A 17,454-nucleotide genomic window follows, 5' to 3' on the forward strand; every position below is an offset into this window, starting at 1 on the left:
TTTTTTTTTTTTTTTTTTTTTTTTTTTTTTTTTTTTTTTTTTTTTTTTTTTTTTTGCTCGATGCCTACCTCTTGAAGGATTTGTAGCTTGTTATTTGTACACCTTACAGTGTCTTAACATTATTTATTGTACGTTTCCGTGCGAATGATTTCGTTAATAGTTTACATATAAGACATAAACACTGTGTCTCGATGTAACAATGAAAAGACTTTTTTGTATAGTTTGGATGACGGTAAACATAAGTAACAATTTTACGCAAACGAGATTTTATGAGTTGCGTGTACACGATGTTCATTTCGATTCTACTTATTGTTCGCTCATAGAAAAAGCTTCGTATCGGTTGAAGGTGGAGTTTATAAGTATACTTATGAACATTTTAGAAACATGTTTCTTGGTGCATGTGATCAAAGTAAGATATCTGAAAAAAATACCCGTCTCTTTCTCTTTGTGCGTGCATGTTATTACTTACCTTATTGCGATGTTTAAATAAAGTTTTTTGCGATATTTATAGTAAAAATTTTCCATTATACTGTTAATGATTATCAAACGTGTGGATTAACTTGATTTTTTTTGTGTTTTGTACGATTGTCATTAACAAAATACTTTGTCTGATTAAGTAATATATGATTAATAACTTAGCAATTATATTGATCTAACCAAAAAAGTATGACGAAAATTAAAAACAATTTTTTCAAATAAAAATTATAACAAATTATAATTTGAGGAAGATTTTTGTCAATTTCGTTGACATTCGCTAATATGAAATATATATTTATTAATTATATATGCTGTTGTACATGAAAAAAAAATTTGCATCCTCTTTACCAACACTTTACAAGCTGTACTACGTAACAAAATTTTTCCAAATTTTCACAGGGCGCGGACTTTATGACGATGTCTGTACAGTGAGAGGAGATTTTTGATTGACTGAAAGCGTATTTATTCATGCCAAGGGCGAAACACCCGAATGGCAACTCACCAAAATTACAGATTAAAAAATTACAATATTAAATACACAATGTTACTACAATAAATTGTTACAAAATTAATGGCGCAGATGAACATCCTAAGTATACCAGAACAATAATACTTTGTAATCGCAAATAACCTATTAAAACCGACTAAAAACGAGGAGAGAGAGAGAGAGAGAGAGGAGGAAATATATTTTATTTTTCATTATTTTAACAATATGTACTCGTTAACTTGCAATTTGATGACCGGGATGAAACGCGATCGCACGTCTCTATACTACTGGAACGTAACCCGAGTCTTTCTCTCCTAGCCAGACGCAACTCGACATCTGACAAAATTCGTCTCTTGCTGATCGTAATCTGATCTTAGATAATGCCACCTATGGATTTTTTTTTTTTTTTTTTCTGTAAACTGTAATCCAAAGTTACTGGACTTTCGGAAGTCCCGTTAGAGCCGATTTTACGATTATGTTCGAGCTACACAAGCTTCACAGTACAAACAAGAGAAAAAAATGCCACTAGTCATGCCATTTTTACAACTTCGATAAAACACGCTCCTATCTTAAGTTCCGTTTTCCATGCATGTACGTATTTTTATTCATGCAGTGCTGGCAGACCGAGTGTACGGATAATAAAAAAAAATAGTCAAAGCATTTGAAAAAGTATTTAAATGTTTTACAATAAACTTCAACACCTTAAATGTATTACACTTGTCAATGATAACAATAAAATTTTTCTCTACTTCGGAATGTAAATGGTGACAAATAAAAAAATGTTCTCCATTTGCTAGGAAAATCATGTGCATCGTAAGACTATTCTGGCATCCTTGAAAAGATAAAAAAAAAACGTGTAATTCCAGAAGAAAATATTAATTTATATACTGATGTCTTGAGTGTATGGTGTTTATTATCATACGATTCCGCAACACAAATTAACATTTGTAGAGTATGCTTGAGACATTCAAACCAAAAGAATTTTAATTAACACCTTTTTTTCATAAAAAATTCTGGTATATGAATTATTGTACTCAAATAAATATTTTGAGTACAACAAATTTTACAAATTTTTTAATTTGGATACACAAATAACTCGGGCCTGGTAGTAGGTAATTTTATTAATTTATTGTAGGTCATTATACATCCCAGATTTTTTGCGCATGATATCAATCATTTTTTGTGAGATAAGAATATAATTTTAAAAAATTTCTCAGTCTGACTAACTAAACGTACGTGGGTTAAATATACCTATGATATGAAAATTATCGAGAAAAAGAATAATTTTGTTTGTTATGAATATCTTTGGGTAATAAATTTTTCAGATTTCAATACAAAGAAAAAGCTGTACAAAAGAAATGTCGATAAAATTCATGTACTTTATTGACGTAAAAATGAAAAACAATCACTTTAGTTGTAAAATCTTACATTCATTGTTGACATTAAAATGGCGACCTTGTTTAACATCACTGATAAGGTAATCTAAAATTGAAGTTCGTGTCTTTTGTTGAATTTGATGCTCCTTCCCCGTAAGCACGTACAGCCTGATAAATTCGATTTTCATGCCAAATGAATCAATTGTAGTCTGTGATGAGCACGTGTAAAAAAAAAAAAAAAAAGAAAAACATTCCAAACATAATGAAAATGTATACGGTAAAATCCATAAAAAATATCCCATTTTTGTCCCTTATTTTTTAGTAAAAAAATTTTCATCCGAGATAGGACTTATTTTACTCGTAATGCCATGTACTATAAGGAAAAAAATTTTGAAGACTGGTTTCAGTGAGGGTGACGCCCTTTTTTCGTGATTCAAATATCTACAAATATCATCCTTACAGATATAATTTTAACATGTTAATCGCGGAAAATGGGCGTCACCCTCACTGAAACCAGTCTTCAAAACTTTTTCCTCATAGTAAGTACATGACATAACAAATTAAATGGGCGAACAACTTTTTTTTTTATCAAATGGTAGACAAAAATGGGATATTTTTTGTGGATTTCCTCATATATTGGATATCCTCGACTATTATAATTGATCGGCTCCTCCTATTGAAAATACATTGAACTTGAAGTAGCGCCTCGTTCCAATTAAACCACCTGCGCATCTTTGATACTCAATCAATCATACACACATATTGGCATTTCAACGGGTCCGAACTTTTAGGTCAGGGAAACTAGTTCGTCGAGTACACCGAAAGAAATGGCTTAAAAATTCCTTACGCGAGTGCAAGCTGGTGTTGGGAAAAAAAAAAAAAAAAAAAAAAAAAAAAAAAGTTGCAATCGTCAATTGGACACGATTTACCGATTTGTGTGGGAAAACTCGGCGTATATTATTCGAAGGATAACTCGATACCGCGCGAACGCAGCGCTGGGAAGACGCAAGCACTCGGATCGAGAAAGTAAGTACAGTGCTCCGGCTTAGCTCGAGTAAGTATACGCCCATCCAAGGCCGGCCTCTCGTCAATCTCGTCGTGCACGCCTCAGTAGCAGAGATTAGTAGGGAAATTGCCAGTGCCTATGCGGTAGAGAGAGAGTGTCGCTTTTTTTCCACTGATTTGAGCGTACCGTCGCGGCAGACCAGTCGAACTATACGCACGTTTACAGCAGCGGAGGGGAAGACCAAATGTGCGTACGATAGGTACCTAGTTATACTGTCAGTACTGTCAGTAGTATCTTCGGAACATCGGCAGCAGCACTGGTTTAGCGCAACTAGGTATATACTCAAGCGATGGAATCGTACGAGTTGCACGTATAGCGCGTAACTGCGCGTGTTGTATCGGTCACTCGCGGGCTTTTGATTTAAATGCTGGTTCATTGTCTTTGCGAAGGTTTATCAGTGCAAGTGAGACGCGATGCTGCCCACTTCGGCCAGTTGTAAGTAATCCGATTTTCTCGCAGTAAATATCGAGCTTCGCCTCTTTTCCTCCCGATAGACAACTATGTTGGGATCTCCCCGCTTCGTTCGAATCACAGAAGCGCACATTGTTCGACGAGTCTTTTTTTTTTTTTTTTCCTTAAAATTAACGTTTTGCGTCAGGTATACGCATCCAGCAAAGATGGATATTCGCGGTGATGGGTTTCTTGGGACTGTTCAACGCTTACGCGATGCGCATCTGTCTGTCGATCGCAATCACGGAGATGACCGTGCCTGTGAACATCACCGAGGAGCTGATCGACGACACGTGCCCGGATCTCGAACAACCATTAACGAGCAACGCCACTGTTGTTTTACCACCGCACAGAGGCACTTACGTTTGGAGCGAGTACACTCAAGCGAGTATTTTTTTCATGTTTTTTTTACATCCATCGATGTCCCTTGTAGAGCGGATCGTATGGAGTAGTCGAAAAACCTCAAGGTTACATGGTTCCGGTTGGAAAGGAGGAATGTTCAAAAATGATTGAGTCCTTGTTTTCTCTACATTGTATGTTTGTTTGGATATATTTTTCAATATCTTTTTTGCAGTCAAATATGTTTTTTTTTTTATTTTAAAAATAATTTTGTACGCGAATTATGTTGAAAAAAAAAATTTTTAAGTTCGAGTTCCTAGATTTCATTGTTTATTTATTACTTACATTTTTACGTACCATTGAGAACGAGGTAATACTTGTGATCGATAGCTAATTGATCTACTTTGATGGGTCAGTGTGTCTTTTTCTTTATAGTCATTTGATTAATTCCGTTTCATTAGCTAACGCATAGAAATATATCAATGGATGTGGATCAATGATCAAGCTGTACTTAAAAATAACGTAACGAAAAATATTAATGAGCGTGGTAACGATTTACATCATAGCAACTGATTTCATATGAATAAATTAACGACGAAAGGAAATTCCGTTCAAATTCTTTTAGTTAATATCGAAATGTTTTTATAATATTGCGAAAATTTATTGATAAAATAAAAAATCCACGTAAAACGGTTATTAAAAGACTTTTATCAATATTAAGGTGTCATACTTATGTATGATTCAGTATAAAAATAAAACAAACAACTATTCATAAAGATGACAAAAAATGAAATGATAGCAAAGTATACAATTATATAAAGAAAATATTTTATTCTTTTTGGACCGACATGGACTTTAACTTAAATATGCTTGCAATACTATAAATTTTAGTTTAATCATTGATTTTTATGGCAGCTGGAATAATGTAAACATAGCTAATTAATAAAAACATAAGTAATAAATAGGGATACATTAAATAAAGCAGTTATTTAACAAGACAAAAAAAGAAAAAATTTTTAACCACTAGATGAAAAAAGTTTTTTATTGTTTACAAACACAAGGAATAATTAATGTTGGAAAAATTGCAGGATAAATAGATTTAATTATATTAATATTGAATTAAAATATGATGTATAAAAAAATAAAATTAACCATGTACACCGTGATATACGAACACACACAATAGTAAAAAAATCTTCTTGGTAAGATATTCCATCCTGCACTGGATTCATGCAAAAAAAATTCCGGGTACAAAAAACAATAAGCTAGAATTTAATAAAATAAATGACACGCGACATGTTTCACTACATCAATTGGCTTACTTCGGATTTTCTATCGATGCAACTCTGCGTACATTACATTTGATTGAAGTAATTTTAGTGATTGTAGTAACCAGTTTGGGGTCACGCGTTTATAATTGTACTTTCGAGTCCGTAACTACGCGTGCAGGATAACATTTTCAACTACAGTATGCCATTTTTTTTTATTCCATAATTACGCATTGGAATCGCGAAATTTGCATCATCACGTCTTCGACTCGAAGCAAGTATTATGAACTATAGTTTTTAGTCATCGACTTCTCCCGTTGACAAAACAAAACTTCAACTCTGTAATAAATTACTCATAAAAAAAAAAAAAAAAAAAAAAAAAAAAAAAAAAAAAAAAAAAAAAAAAAAAAGAGCACCGGTAAATTATCACAAAGCATTTCAATGTGCAACTTGAAAATTGTAGATAGGCCGAGCACGTTTAACACTTTTTCGATACGAACTCGCTTTTATACACACAAGTATTAATGCATTTAAATTATATTTAAAACAATTTGCGACACAGGGTGTGATACTCTCGTCCTTTTACTGGGGATACATATTCACTCACATACCGGGTGGACTATTGGCTGAAAAATTCGGCGGCAAGTACACCCTCGGCCTCGGAATATTCTTGACCGCGATATTCACGACTCTGGTGCCTCCTCTGGTAAAATGGGGCAACTCCACGGTCCTGATCATCCTGCGAGTGCTGATGGGCTTTAGCAGTGGCGTCATCTTTCCAGCGCTCAACGTAATATCACAATCTATATTGAATAAATACGAAGAAAAATATAAAATTTTAACTTGAAAAAAAAAAAAAAAAAAAAATCCTGAAAACAAAAGGTAATGACGGCCCACTGGGTCCCACCGAGCGAATTGGCCCTGATAACAGCGGTGATCTTCATAGGCGTCGATCTGGGCATAATCGGCGCGACAACGATATCCGGACTGATTCTCCGTTACTCGGTCATCGGCTGGCCCGGTGTCTTTTACTTCTTCGGTGGTGCTGGCATCCTTTGGTTCGTACTCTGGGTACTTTTGTGCTACAACGACCCCGAGGAGCATCCGTTCATATCGCGCAAGGAGGCCACCTACCTGCGGGAGTCGCTCAACGAGCACACCCACAAGAACATGCCGCCAGTGCCGTGGGCCCACATTTTCAAATCCAAATCCTTTTGGGCGCTACTGGCAGTGCAAATTGGCCACGATTGGGGCTTGTACACCCTGGTGACCGATCTCCCCAAGTACATGTCGAGCGTGCTCCGGTTTTCCGTCGAGTACAATGGCTACTTGTCCTCGCTCCCGAATCTCTGCTCCATCCTGTACTGCCTGGTCATATCCTGGGTGACCGACAAGATGATCACCTCAAAGTGCCTTTCCAGGACCAACGCTCGGAAGATCAACACCACGATATCGACCATCGTGCCCGCGTTCCTCATCATCGGAGCCTCGTACGCCGGCTGCCACCGCACCACCGTCGTCGTGCTGTTCACCCTCGGGGTGATGTTCATGGGTAGCAGCTTGCCGGGGATCAAGGTCAACTCGCTAGATCTCAGTCCGAATTACGCGGGCACGCTGATGGCTCTGACCAATGGGATAGCCTCGTTGACGGGCATGTTGACGCCTTACCTGGTTGGCGTCCTCACGCCCCGTCAGACCCTCAGCGAGTGGAGGCTGGTCTTTTGGATCGTTTTTGCCGTTTTCTTCGTTACCAATACGATTTTCGTGATGTTCGCGAGTGGAGACGTGCAGGACTGGAACGATCCCGTTTTCCTCAAGGACCAAAGTGATAAGAAAAACAACAAAACCTGATGCCTGGGAATGAAGTTTTTTTTTTTTTTTCTTTTTTTTTTCAACAACTTTGTTACTGGTTTTTTTTTTTTTCTCCAGAAAGTTTGAGTCCACACTTGCTTTGGGTCGTTAGTTATGAGGCGCTGAGAACCACACGAATATTTATGAAAGCAATACTTATTACAATTATTATTACAAATAGGCCGCATCGCTGCTGAAGAAAAGACGTTTGTAAAAATGTTTTTTTTTTTTTTTTTTTTTTTTTTTTTCTTGTTACAATATTTGTTTCCTGTGAATTTCACAAATGAAGTGCAGCAGATATCCGTTAATCAATTTATCTATTTATAACCATGAAATGTAATATCCGAGAAAGCAGTGTTGATATCAATGATGGCTGATCAGTTCAAAGAAAGTTAAGTAGAACGATACACTTCGATTGGCAACTAGATTGACAACCTGTCAGACGTCTATCATCTTCGGTCAAGCTTAATAAATTTAAATGCAGTGGACAGCACAGACTAGCGAAAACTGTGAGCATTTTTTTTTTTATGCATCTCGTGACTCGTTATGATTGAAAATAGTGCATCAGTAGAAGGATAAAGTTTTTCATTAATTTGGCTGAATGATTTACTTTATAATAATTACCAACTTTTGTTACGCAATATTAATGTCAAAGAATTTTTAATAGGAGCGATTAGTTGTTTTTTAAGTTTGATGAATGTTATCTTACACGTTTGTTACTCAATAATTATATATTTTATATCTATGAAGTATAAAAAACAAAAATGTTAACAAATGTACGATTTTTCATTTACGAATACCTATAATGTTTACCATTTTTTATGAATTAAAAAAAATTTATTTCTACACACCTATGCTTAAAATATAAACCAAAAACTTCGGAAATCACTCGACAAAAAAATCACACTTTTCGTCCCTGGACTATTGATTATATTCAAAAACTCCTGCCTTACACGTTTTTGGTAAAAAATATACGCATATATTATTTATTTATTTTTTTAATTTTCAATCAAATTCAAGGTCTGTAAGTTTGGTTATTACTTTATATCGCTAGTATATAGTAAAAAACAATTGTATTGCATGATGATTAACAAATCCTGATGTTTGACTATTGTTTAACTGTATGAATCATATCTATTACTTTAATTACATTCAGGACATTCATCATACATAGCCTTTTCTGTAGGATCTTTCTGTTTTAATAGGGTATTTGTAACGATGTCAGAAAGTCACATGTAAAATTTGAGACCGTTTCACAATACCGTTTTTGTTTAAAATACTTTAATTTAACACATAACCATATAAAAGAGTCACATGAAAATTAAATTAGTATGAAAATGATCGATCCAATTCGTCCAATTTTTTTTTGCATGACTTAATACCATAAAATAAATATTATGTTATATTTTCAGAGGGATTGACAAGTTATTTTTTCAATAAATTAAAAAAAAAAAAAAAACGGGTTCAAATTCATGTACACAGGTATACACATCCATGAAAAACAGTTGCTGGAGTTGCTGCATGTTCGCTCTCCCCTCACTGCTCTCTAGTTTCGCCCTTTAACTGTGATGAACATCCTTAAAAATCGAAAAGAAAAAATTATGCATGTTTAGATGAACTATTGGAAAAAATTGCAATTCGAGCATAAAGAAAACAAAAATAGCAGCTGGTGATTGATTTGTGGATATTTATATAGTATCATGACTGTGTATTGGGAGGTCTAAAGTTTTGAAATGTCACGAAATTTATGGAACACTAGTAATGCACGCCTCTATAAGGTAAGGTCCACTAAGATTCGTACATTAATGAGCACGAGACAAAACTAAAATATCCAAAAAAATGACTCGGAATAAAAGAGATTTTAAGTAGAGGCAAGCTAAAAATCGACCAAAAATACCGCACCTGCAATAGTTCATGACTCATTATTTATTTACGGCTGTTCATCAATTCTCCGATAGTTTACTTCGTTTACAATGGCATGCAGTTAACGAGGAAGATAATATCGTCACGCTATCAAAAAAATATTAAAAACTTTATTTTCCCTACCTCGGGGCATTTTTTACAACATTTGGACGTTTACTGCACCCTTGGTACGAAAAATATATATGGGCGCCATCCAACCGAGGCTACCCTTCGCAGGCCCCACGGGCCGAAAAATAACACCGGTGGCTTTGACGGAAATTACTGTAGTGCACTTTGATGTACAAGAAAACAATTTTTTCCGCCCTTGGGTGGTTTTGGGAGGCTGGTACTTCCTCGGGCAAAAAAGCAGTTTTCCGATACTCGTTCGAAAAGTCTCCTTTACGAACCTCGTTACGGACCTCGCCTTCGGCTCGGGCCTTTGTTGCATGTGGGTTGGTGGGATGCTCAGCTCATGGCTGGCTAATTACCTGATCGGTAAGCGTAAAGTCTCCATTACAAAGGTCCGCAAGATGGGCTCGATCATAGCATTGCCATGTTCCGCTGCTTTCATTGTTGCTGCCTCTTATGCCGGCTGTGATCGTATCCTCGCCATCGCCATGATGATCGTGGCCATGACCATAATGGGCACTGCTTATCCCAGTGTGATGATCAATGCACTAGATCTGAGTCCCAATCATGCCGGCTTGTTGATGGCACTGACGAATGGTGTATCAGCCATCACCGGTGTCGTGTCCCCCACCATCATTGGTTACATAGCACCGCATCAGACCCTCGTTGAGTGGAGGCTGGTCTTCTGGATACTGTTTGCCGTTTCGTTCATCAGCAATTTGAAGTCTATTGCAGCTTGAGTGAAGAAAAAAAGGGAGTGCCATAATTTCTGCGTAAAAAGTGTCGAAAAATTATCTCTCTCTCTCTCTCTCTCTCTCTTCGAATGCATGAGTGTATATTGTGCATACGTGCAGCTTGTGTGCGCTTTTAATTTTTATTTTTGAGAGTTAAGACTTGGGTGTTGGTGATCGTCTGAGGTTTGAACGCGTAAATCGATCGCGGGATGTTTAAACTACTTTACAAGACCATAAGAAAACGAAATGCGTACTTATCTGCTGTGCGCATGAAGAGCACTATAGCACTCCAGTGGCGTATAATTGTAATTCGAAATGTATAATTTGCAAGAGAGGTTATGCGGGGTCCAGGGGGTGACGCTCCCCATGGAGATACAAGGAGCTTCGTCCCAATCAAATAAATGAAGTAATCGTTCTTTAAAAAAATGTAAAATAAATTCCTGTTCTTTAAAAACTATAAATAAACTCAATTTCATTAAAATTTTATTATTATTGTTATTTTTTTTTTGAAAATTTAATAGACAGTTTAAGTTATTTGATTTTATACAATCATTACACAGCTTTGAATAACAGAAACTGTTATATTTCACCTGTATATGCATGAGTAAATCTAGTTCTTTAACCGTCTGATTATGTTATATTACAAATAAACAATTATGATTAACCACAGTTTAAAAAGTATAAGGACAGTCTCCATGAGATATCTCAAAAAGAATCTCAGCTCAAACCTCTTATGAAAATTTCCAATTGCTAATACTGATTGTAAGATAGCAGCATAACGAATTCGTTTACAGCTATCCTGCGCGATTCTATTTTTATTGTTTAATTCCTCTCAATACTCAACCCCAGTCGAATATTCTATCTCACAATACTCGTCCTTTTTCGACCGTATCTTTGGCCTTGGAAAACTCTGATGGAGTTTCATTGGGATACAACTCTATTCAAACAATAAACGTCTTTTGTACTGTAAAAGACGTGTTTCAAGCCGTATCCATTACTTAATCGGGATCAGTCTAAACGTTTTTACAGATGTTTTTTCGATCATTGCAAATAAGACTTCGCAAAAAATCCAAAAACTTCCACCACTTTGGTTTGTCCTTGGTAGCATTCTCCTCCGTTTTTTCATCTTTTTCCCGTAGAGTACGGAAATCAAGCTGTTGGTTTTCGATCAATCCTTTCAGCTCTGGGCACAGGCAAACGTTGTTGTCGAACAACTTATCCAGTCTCACCTTTACTTTGGCTTTCTCTACGCTGCACTTGGCATCTCCACATAGCCTCAGGAAGTTTGTGCGGCATTAATCAGCCAACTGATCGGTGGGTCCTGATCTATATTCGTTGCTGTACAGTTCTTTGTTTGCACCTCTCAGAGATTTGTACGTTCCGAAAAAATCTATAATACCTTTCGGTGAATTTTTACTTGTTTTGCCGAAGAACAAGAGAAGATACGGTCTTAAACTCAGCTCTTTTTGGAGCTTCGAAAAGTACTCGTGCAATATAATTATTATATTGTTAAATTAATACCTAATTGTCATATTTGAACGCAAACTCGAAGAAAAACGAAAACTCAATTGCCGAGCGAGACGTTGGCACTACTACGTCCTCGAGGATGGTCCGAAATACGCGTTCGCTCGTGCACAACTGACAAAAACCGCACTTTGTTGCTCTGTTTACGTTAATTTTGTCGTCATTGGTACTTACTTGTAGCAAGTTGCCTCATACGCGGAATGTGTTGGAGACAGTTGGAGCGGCTTCTGTTGCAATGATCATCTTGGCCGCAAGCTTTGCACAGTTTCGCTTTGTCACCATCTATCGTCGCAGACCCAGTCGACTCGTTCGGCCTCTTGAACGCGTTAATCGATCGCGTGATGTTTGAACTACTTTCCAAGATCACAAGTACCCGTAGTGCGTATTGTAATGATATGAATTTAATTATAATTTGAGGATTATAATTTAAGCTCTTTAACATATTTTAGTGCATGGGATGAAAAAAAAAAAAAAAAAAAAAAATGACATTTACAAAAAAACAGCGTTGTATATGTATTGCTTGTCGAAAAATGAGTAAAATTTTGTGTTTACAAACAACGAAAGTAGCCTCCAAGAATGAGATTTCCTCGTGCTGTGGCTAAAAATAGAAAATTTGGCGCCACTTTTGCTCTCGCTCAGATGCACGTTTAGCTGAACTCGAGATCGAGGCTTGCGATTGATTCAAGTGATTCTGATTTGCTGAATTGAAGAGCTCACCGGTTAAATTGGAAAAGAAGATCGGACAAACGCGGTTCAATCGTGCACGTGGTATCTAAAGCTCGGATAAGTAAAATTTAAAAATTTCAAATTCCTGAACATCGCAGTGGCTCCAATTGGAAAAACTATTGGGGTGGTTCATGTTTATAGTCATAATATTAACTCAGTTTTTTTTTAATTTAATTACCAAGTTATTAAGCAGTTATAAGTAAATGAGGCAGTTACCCTGTGTAGAGCAGGTGGATTCAGGATTTCTTCGAAAAAATCTATTTTTTCATGGAAACAAAAAAAAAATGCCTAATGCAATCGGAGCAAAATCAATTGAATCTCACGTAAGTATTGTTAGTATCAATCATCAGGTTTTTCTGCGTTGCAGTGCCTATCTCTCTCGCGGCGAGTGCACAATAGTTAATGACATAGCCTTTCTGCCCGATCTCGGGACCGATATCTAATGCGCACGTGGTCGTCTCGACTTTTTTCTCTCTCTCTCTCTCTCATTCTTTCAAAATTACTTTTTTCCGCTTGAAAGGTGTTTTTAAAAAGGTGCCATTAGCATAACTTACGTGAAATAGCGAGTTTTTAGTAATCCTGACTTGTCTTCTACCTCAATTAGTTAATTAAAGCTTTAATTTGATGATAAATAAATCTAAAAATTACCGATGACCATCTTTTGTTCAGAAGTTTTGTGTGTGAGTGTTAATCACTTTGTTCATACTTATATCGATACGAGCCACAAAGAGGGGCTTCTTGCGTGCCGGCCAAATATTTGGCTTGCTCTATCTTTGCCGCTCAAGAGCCAGATCAGCCAGAAGCTATGAGCTCAGCCAACAAACTACGTCTCGGTTAGTTGTCTCTGTGATCACCGCCGCGACTCTCGCGTACACCTGTTGCGGACTAAGATGCGCGCGAGAAGAGGACTGATGGGAGCGTGGCAGGCGTGTTGTGAGTATTTCATTTATCATTATTGTTGCTATCTTAGTAATAATTATTTTTATTTTTATTATTATTATGATTACCGAATTTCAACTCATTTTTTTTTTTTTTTTTTTTACAAATTTTTTATCCATCACCAGTGTATGCGAGAGATATTGTACAATGTTACGAGTAGTGACTACTTACCTGTGATTTTTATAGATCTTTTTTTTTTTTTTAATCTGGTGCTTGCATGTAGCATTCAAGTGACTTAAATAGACGTAGCAATAGTTGTTTCTGTTGTTGTAGTGGAATCCAAAAATGTGTCATCAACCTTGATGGTGTACGTTAGATTTTCCTAAAAATACTTTTTAAAATATTTCCTAGCCGTTAAAAAATCAAACTGGCTAAATTTGAAAGCCTTTTTAGCGTGTGTAATAAGTATATTATAGAATAGTTGAGAAAAGTTTAATTACTGTCGTGATTATGTACATATACATAATAAGTATAAATTAATGTCAACTCGCTATATTTAATAATATTCTTGACAAATGTAATGATTATCACGGAGATAAGTCTTGTTAGCTGTCAAAAGTTAATTTTGTATTGTTGACTAATAATTTTAAAAATTTCTCAAAAAAATAAAATTATACATACACGCAATTAAATGAAGAAGTTAAAAGTCTGTAATTAACAATTTACTTGGGTTATACATACAAATAAAAAAAAACAAAAGATGTATACACACTTTTAAAAACGTTATCACAACGATCTCCGAACTAAAGGTTGGAAGAACTCATTGTTCGAAAAAAATCGATTAAATTCTAATTTTCATGAAAACTTAATAACACTTGAGAAACTTTAAAACAAAGCGAAGATTCAAGAGCTAAAATCAACTCCAGTACAAAGAAAGAAAATTTAATGTCCTTTTAATTATATTTAAGCAGTAATACTTATCTATAGTTCAAAATTTATCAGTGTGTGCTAACACTAATGCAAATATTTTTACACCTGCTGGGCACGTGTACATTTTATCAAAGAAAGAAAACAGCTAATCGTTTTCTGTAGAATAATTGACTTAATCTTTCAATTCCACAAAACTCTATTTAGTCACAATCAATAGTATTTATTTATTTTCAATAAAGCCTTACGAGGGTAGCACACCAGTTGCCGAAACGTTCCCTCTTCTTAAAAAAAAAAAAAAAGAAATAAATAAAAAAAAAAAAATAAACAAAATAACTCTTGTCCCAAAAGATCAAATACAATAAGATTTTATATTTAGTCACGTAAAGTTTAAGTAAGATTAGTCGCAAACTCGTCATTGTATCAATGTGTAAATAATTATCCAATGCTTAATAATGTGTTGACACTGTCTTGTCACTCCCGTCAGGCGTGCATATTCCTCAAAGATGGATCTTCGCTATCATGGGTTTTTTGGGTCTTTTCAACGCATACGCCATGCGCTCGTGTCTGTCGATTACCATAACCGAAATGGCAGTACCACCAAAACGAGCGGAATCACAAGACGACACCTGTCATTTCGAGTTCAACACGACGATAAGTAGCAACAGCAGCAGCAGTGCGATCGAAAGTGTTTTCAGAGAAAAATATTCATGGTCCGAACACACGCAGGCAAGTTTGCAAATTAATTGTGATCCTATCGATAACATTTTTCAAATTTAATTTCAACTACATTATTACCACATCAATTTAGCGATCTATGAATAATGCACCTGATGTACGTACGTGTACGGACAATTCAATAATACTTTTTTATAATTGGAAAGCCTCGGTTTCGTCATTTCGTTTGAAACGAGTATTCACTTGAAGAATAATAAATATGTTTTATATATTATGAAAAAAAAAAAAAAATATAGCCTGTTCTATGATAAAACAATTTACCAATGGCTGTCCACGCGGAAGTTCATTGAAATCGCTGATGATGAATAAAAAGAGTTTTTTTAATTGAGAAGTTGTTAAGAGTCCAGAGATCGCTAACGAAGTCATTAATTAAATAATGCCTTTACGTTGATAAGTTTGAATTGACGGCTGTGCATCTAAATGCATCCTACTCGCGTCACGCAGTAACAATTATTCGAGAGAAAAATACTGCGCTCAATAAACAAATCTCTTCTGCCCAGCTGCTGAACTTGCCCTACTTTTCTTTTTTCAACACATTGTAAGATTATCGGAAAATTTGAGCCTTTTTACTCCTACATTACAAATCGACAAAAATTTATACTCAACAGGGCATAATTCTCTCTTCCTTCTACTGGGGCTACGTTCTCACGCATCTTCCTGGCGCTATTTTGGCTGGAAAATACGGAGGCAAGTACACCCTTGGCCTCGGCATCCTCTTTACAGCCATTTTCACTCTTCTGTCACCCACTGCTGTTTACTTGGATGGCTCGAGGGCACTGATAGTCGCCCGATTTCTTATGGGACTGGGGGAAGGCACGACGTACCCTGCCATAAACGTAAGACTGATTTAAATTACAGTGACATGCCACAATTGGTGGGTGAAAAAATAATTTTTGTAAAATTATCTTGTTCGACAGGTGATGCTCGCCCAGTGGACACCACCCAGCGAGAGATCGAAAATCGGTTCATTCGTTTATGCCGGGGCACCACTGGGCACCGTCTACGCAACGACGATCTCGGGCCTGATATTACACTACACCAGTTACGGCTGGCCCGCGGTCTTTTATTTCTTCGGTTCTGCAAACATCATCTGGTTCTGCGTATGGGTGTTCCTGTGCTACGACAAGCCGCAGGAGCATCCCTTCATCTCCGAGAGCGAGTCGAAATTTTTGAACGAGCAATTGAGCGATCACACCCATGAGAAGCCTCCACCCGAGCCCTGGAGGCACATACTATCCTCCAAACCCTTGTGGGCCCTGATAATCGCCCTTATTGGGCACAATTGGGCCTGGGCGACCATTGTATCGGATCTGCCAAAATACATGTCAAGCGTGCTGAAATTTTCCATCCAGAACAACGGCTATCTCTCCTCCTTGGCTTACCTTTGTATGTGGCTGGGTAGTTTGGTATCTTCGTGGATAGCCGACTGGATGATGGTCAGGGGATACCTGTCCATCACGAGCATCAGGAAATTGGGAGCATCCATTTCCCTGATCGTACCGTCGATTTTCATAGTCATGGCGACTTACGCGGGCTGCGATAGGGTTGCCGTGCTAGTGCTGTTTAACGTTGGCATGGTGTTCATGGGAACCGCGTTGCCTGGCATTATGGTCAATGTCTTGGACCTCAGCCCAAATTATGCGGGCTCCCTCATGGCGATGACGAATGGTATTTCGGCGCTTACGGGCATCGTTGCGCCATACATCGTGGGGTGTCTTGCTCCCGAACAAACACTCAGCGAGTGGAGGCTGGTCTTTTGGATCGTGCTTGGGGTCGCCGTGTGCACCCAATTGGTATTTTTGCGCTACGGTAGCGGCGAAGTCGAGTATTGGAATGACCCGGAGTTCGTGAAAGCGGAAAGGAGGAAAAAGGAGGAGGTGGAGGAAGGAAAACATTAATTGTTTTTTTTTTCAACACATTATTTCTTTCAATCGCAGAGAGAGTGAGACATTATTACTACTTTTTTTTTTTTTATTCTTTATTTTTACCCAAACAATATTATTTGTATACATAGTGGGTGACATTGTAAAATACAATGATATTAAAGTTACGAGGATTTTTGGGGATATTGTTGTTAAATAAAATTCCTTGGAGTAAAAGGTGTGTGTTATGTGTAATACATTTTTTATGTTTTTACACGTGATTTCAATATAAATATGTTGGCTCTATGTACAATTTGCAAAAAGTACTTACAGTGTTAAAACGTGTGTAAGTATTGTAAATTGTGCCCTAATAAATCTATGTATTTTTAATTGTAGTGGATTTCAAAAAAATGTTAATCGCCGTCTGTTTACATTCATTTATAGATATATTATACCACGATCTATGTCATTGAGTAATGTAATATTATAAATAATATTTAATTTTGACGGTCATGTTTGTGGATTTTGTTTTCTTTTTGATAACGAAGAACTGCAAGCGCCTAATATGTTTACTATGTGTATGCAGTTAAGGGGGTGGGGTGATACGATATTATTCTGATTGAAAGTAAACTTGCATTAAAAAAGTAAATAACTAACTACACTAATTGAGCCCCAAACACACCTTTAGAATAATACTAACCGTTGTATGTTATATCGTA

General features: G+C 36.5%; 2 protein-coding genes across 2 annotated transcripts; both read left to right on the plus strand.

The window, feature by feature from the left end:
* Window positions 1–3,663: 3,663 nt before the first annotated feature.
* On the plus strand, window positions 3,664–7,348 carry LOC106635777 (dietary and metabolic glutamate transporter-like). Its single transcript, XM_089592929.1, has 4 exons — window positions 3,664–3,841; window positions 4,005–4,240; window positions 6,026–6,253; window positions 6,346–7,348. Exons 1-4 carry the CDS (start codon window positions 3,820–3,822, stop codon window positions 7,312–7,314), a joined length of 1,455 nt encoding a protein of 484 aa, XP_089449055.1. The 5' UTR covers window positions 3,664–3,819; the 3' UTR covers window positions 7,315–7,348.
* A 5,844-nt stretch (window positions 7,349–13,192) lies between these two features.
* On the plus strand, window positions 13,193–16,802 carry LOC106635779 (dietary and metabolic glutamate transporter-like). The gene is made up of 4 exons (XM_089592908.1): window positions 13,193–13,262; window positions 14,623–14,864; window positions 15,482–15,709; window positions 15,791–16,802. The coding sequence occupies exons 1-4, from the start codon at window positions 13,220–13,222 to the stop codon at window positions 16,769–16,771; spliced, it is 1,494 nt and encodes a 497-aa protein (XP_089449034.1). The 5' UTR covers window positions 13,193–13,219; the 3' UTR covers window positions 16,772–16,802.
* Window positions 16,803–17,454: the final 652 nt, after the last annotated feature.

Source organism: Copidosoma floridanum, unplaced genomic scaffold (genome assembly GCF_036245765.1).
Source record: "Copidosoma floridanum isolate Cflo_tuat_1 unplaced genomic scaffold, Cflo_Japanese_pri ptg000019l, whole genome shotgun sequence".
Taxonomy (NCBI): Eukaryota; Metazoa; Arthropoda; class Insecta; order Hymenoptera; family Encyrtidae; genus Copidosoma; species Copidosoma floridanum.

Bases quoted from the DNA above. Each gene is read 5' to 3' on its own strand.
- LOC106635779 (XM_089592908.1), top strand. From the start codon at position 13,220: ATGCGCGCGAGAAGAGGACTGATGGGAGCGTGGCAGGCGTGTT. The intron at 14,865-15,481 runs GCAAGTTTGCAA...TATACTCAACAG, and splicing joins CATGGTCCGAACACACGCAG to GGCATAATTCTCTCTTCCTT. The intron at 15,710-15,790 runs GTAAGACTGATT...CTTGTTCGACAG, and splicing joins CGACGTACCCTGCCATAAAC to GTGATGCTCGCCCAGTGGAC.
- LOC106635777 (XM_089592929.1), top strand. From the start codon at position 3,820: ATGCTGCCCACTTCGGCCAGTT. The intron at 3,842-4,004 runs GTAAGTAATCCG...GTTTTGCGTCAG, and splicing joins GCTGCCCACTTCGGCCAGTT to GTATACGCATCCAGCAAAGA. The intron at 6,254-6,345 runs GTAATATCACAA...TGAAAACAAAAG, and splicing joins TCATCTTTCCAGCGCTCAAC to GTAATGACGGCCCACTGGGT.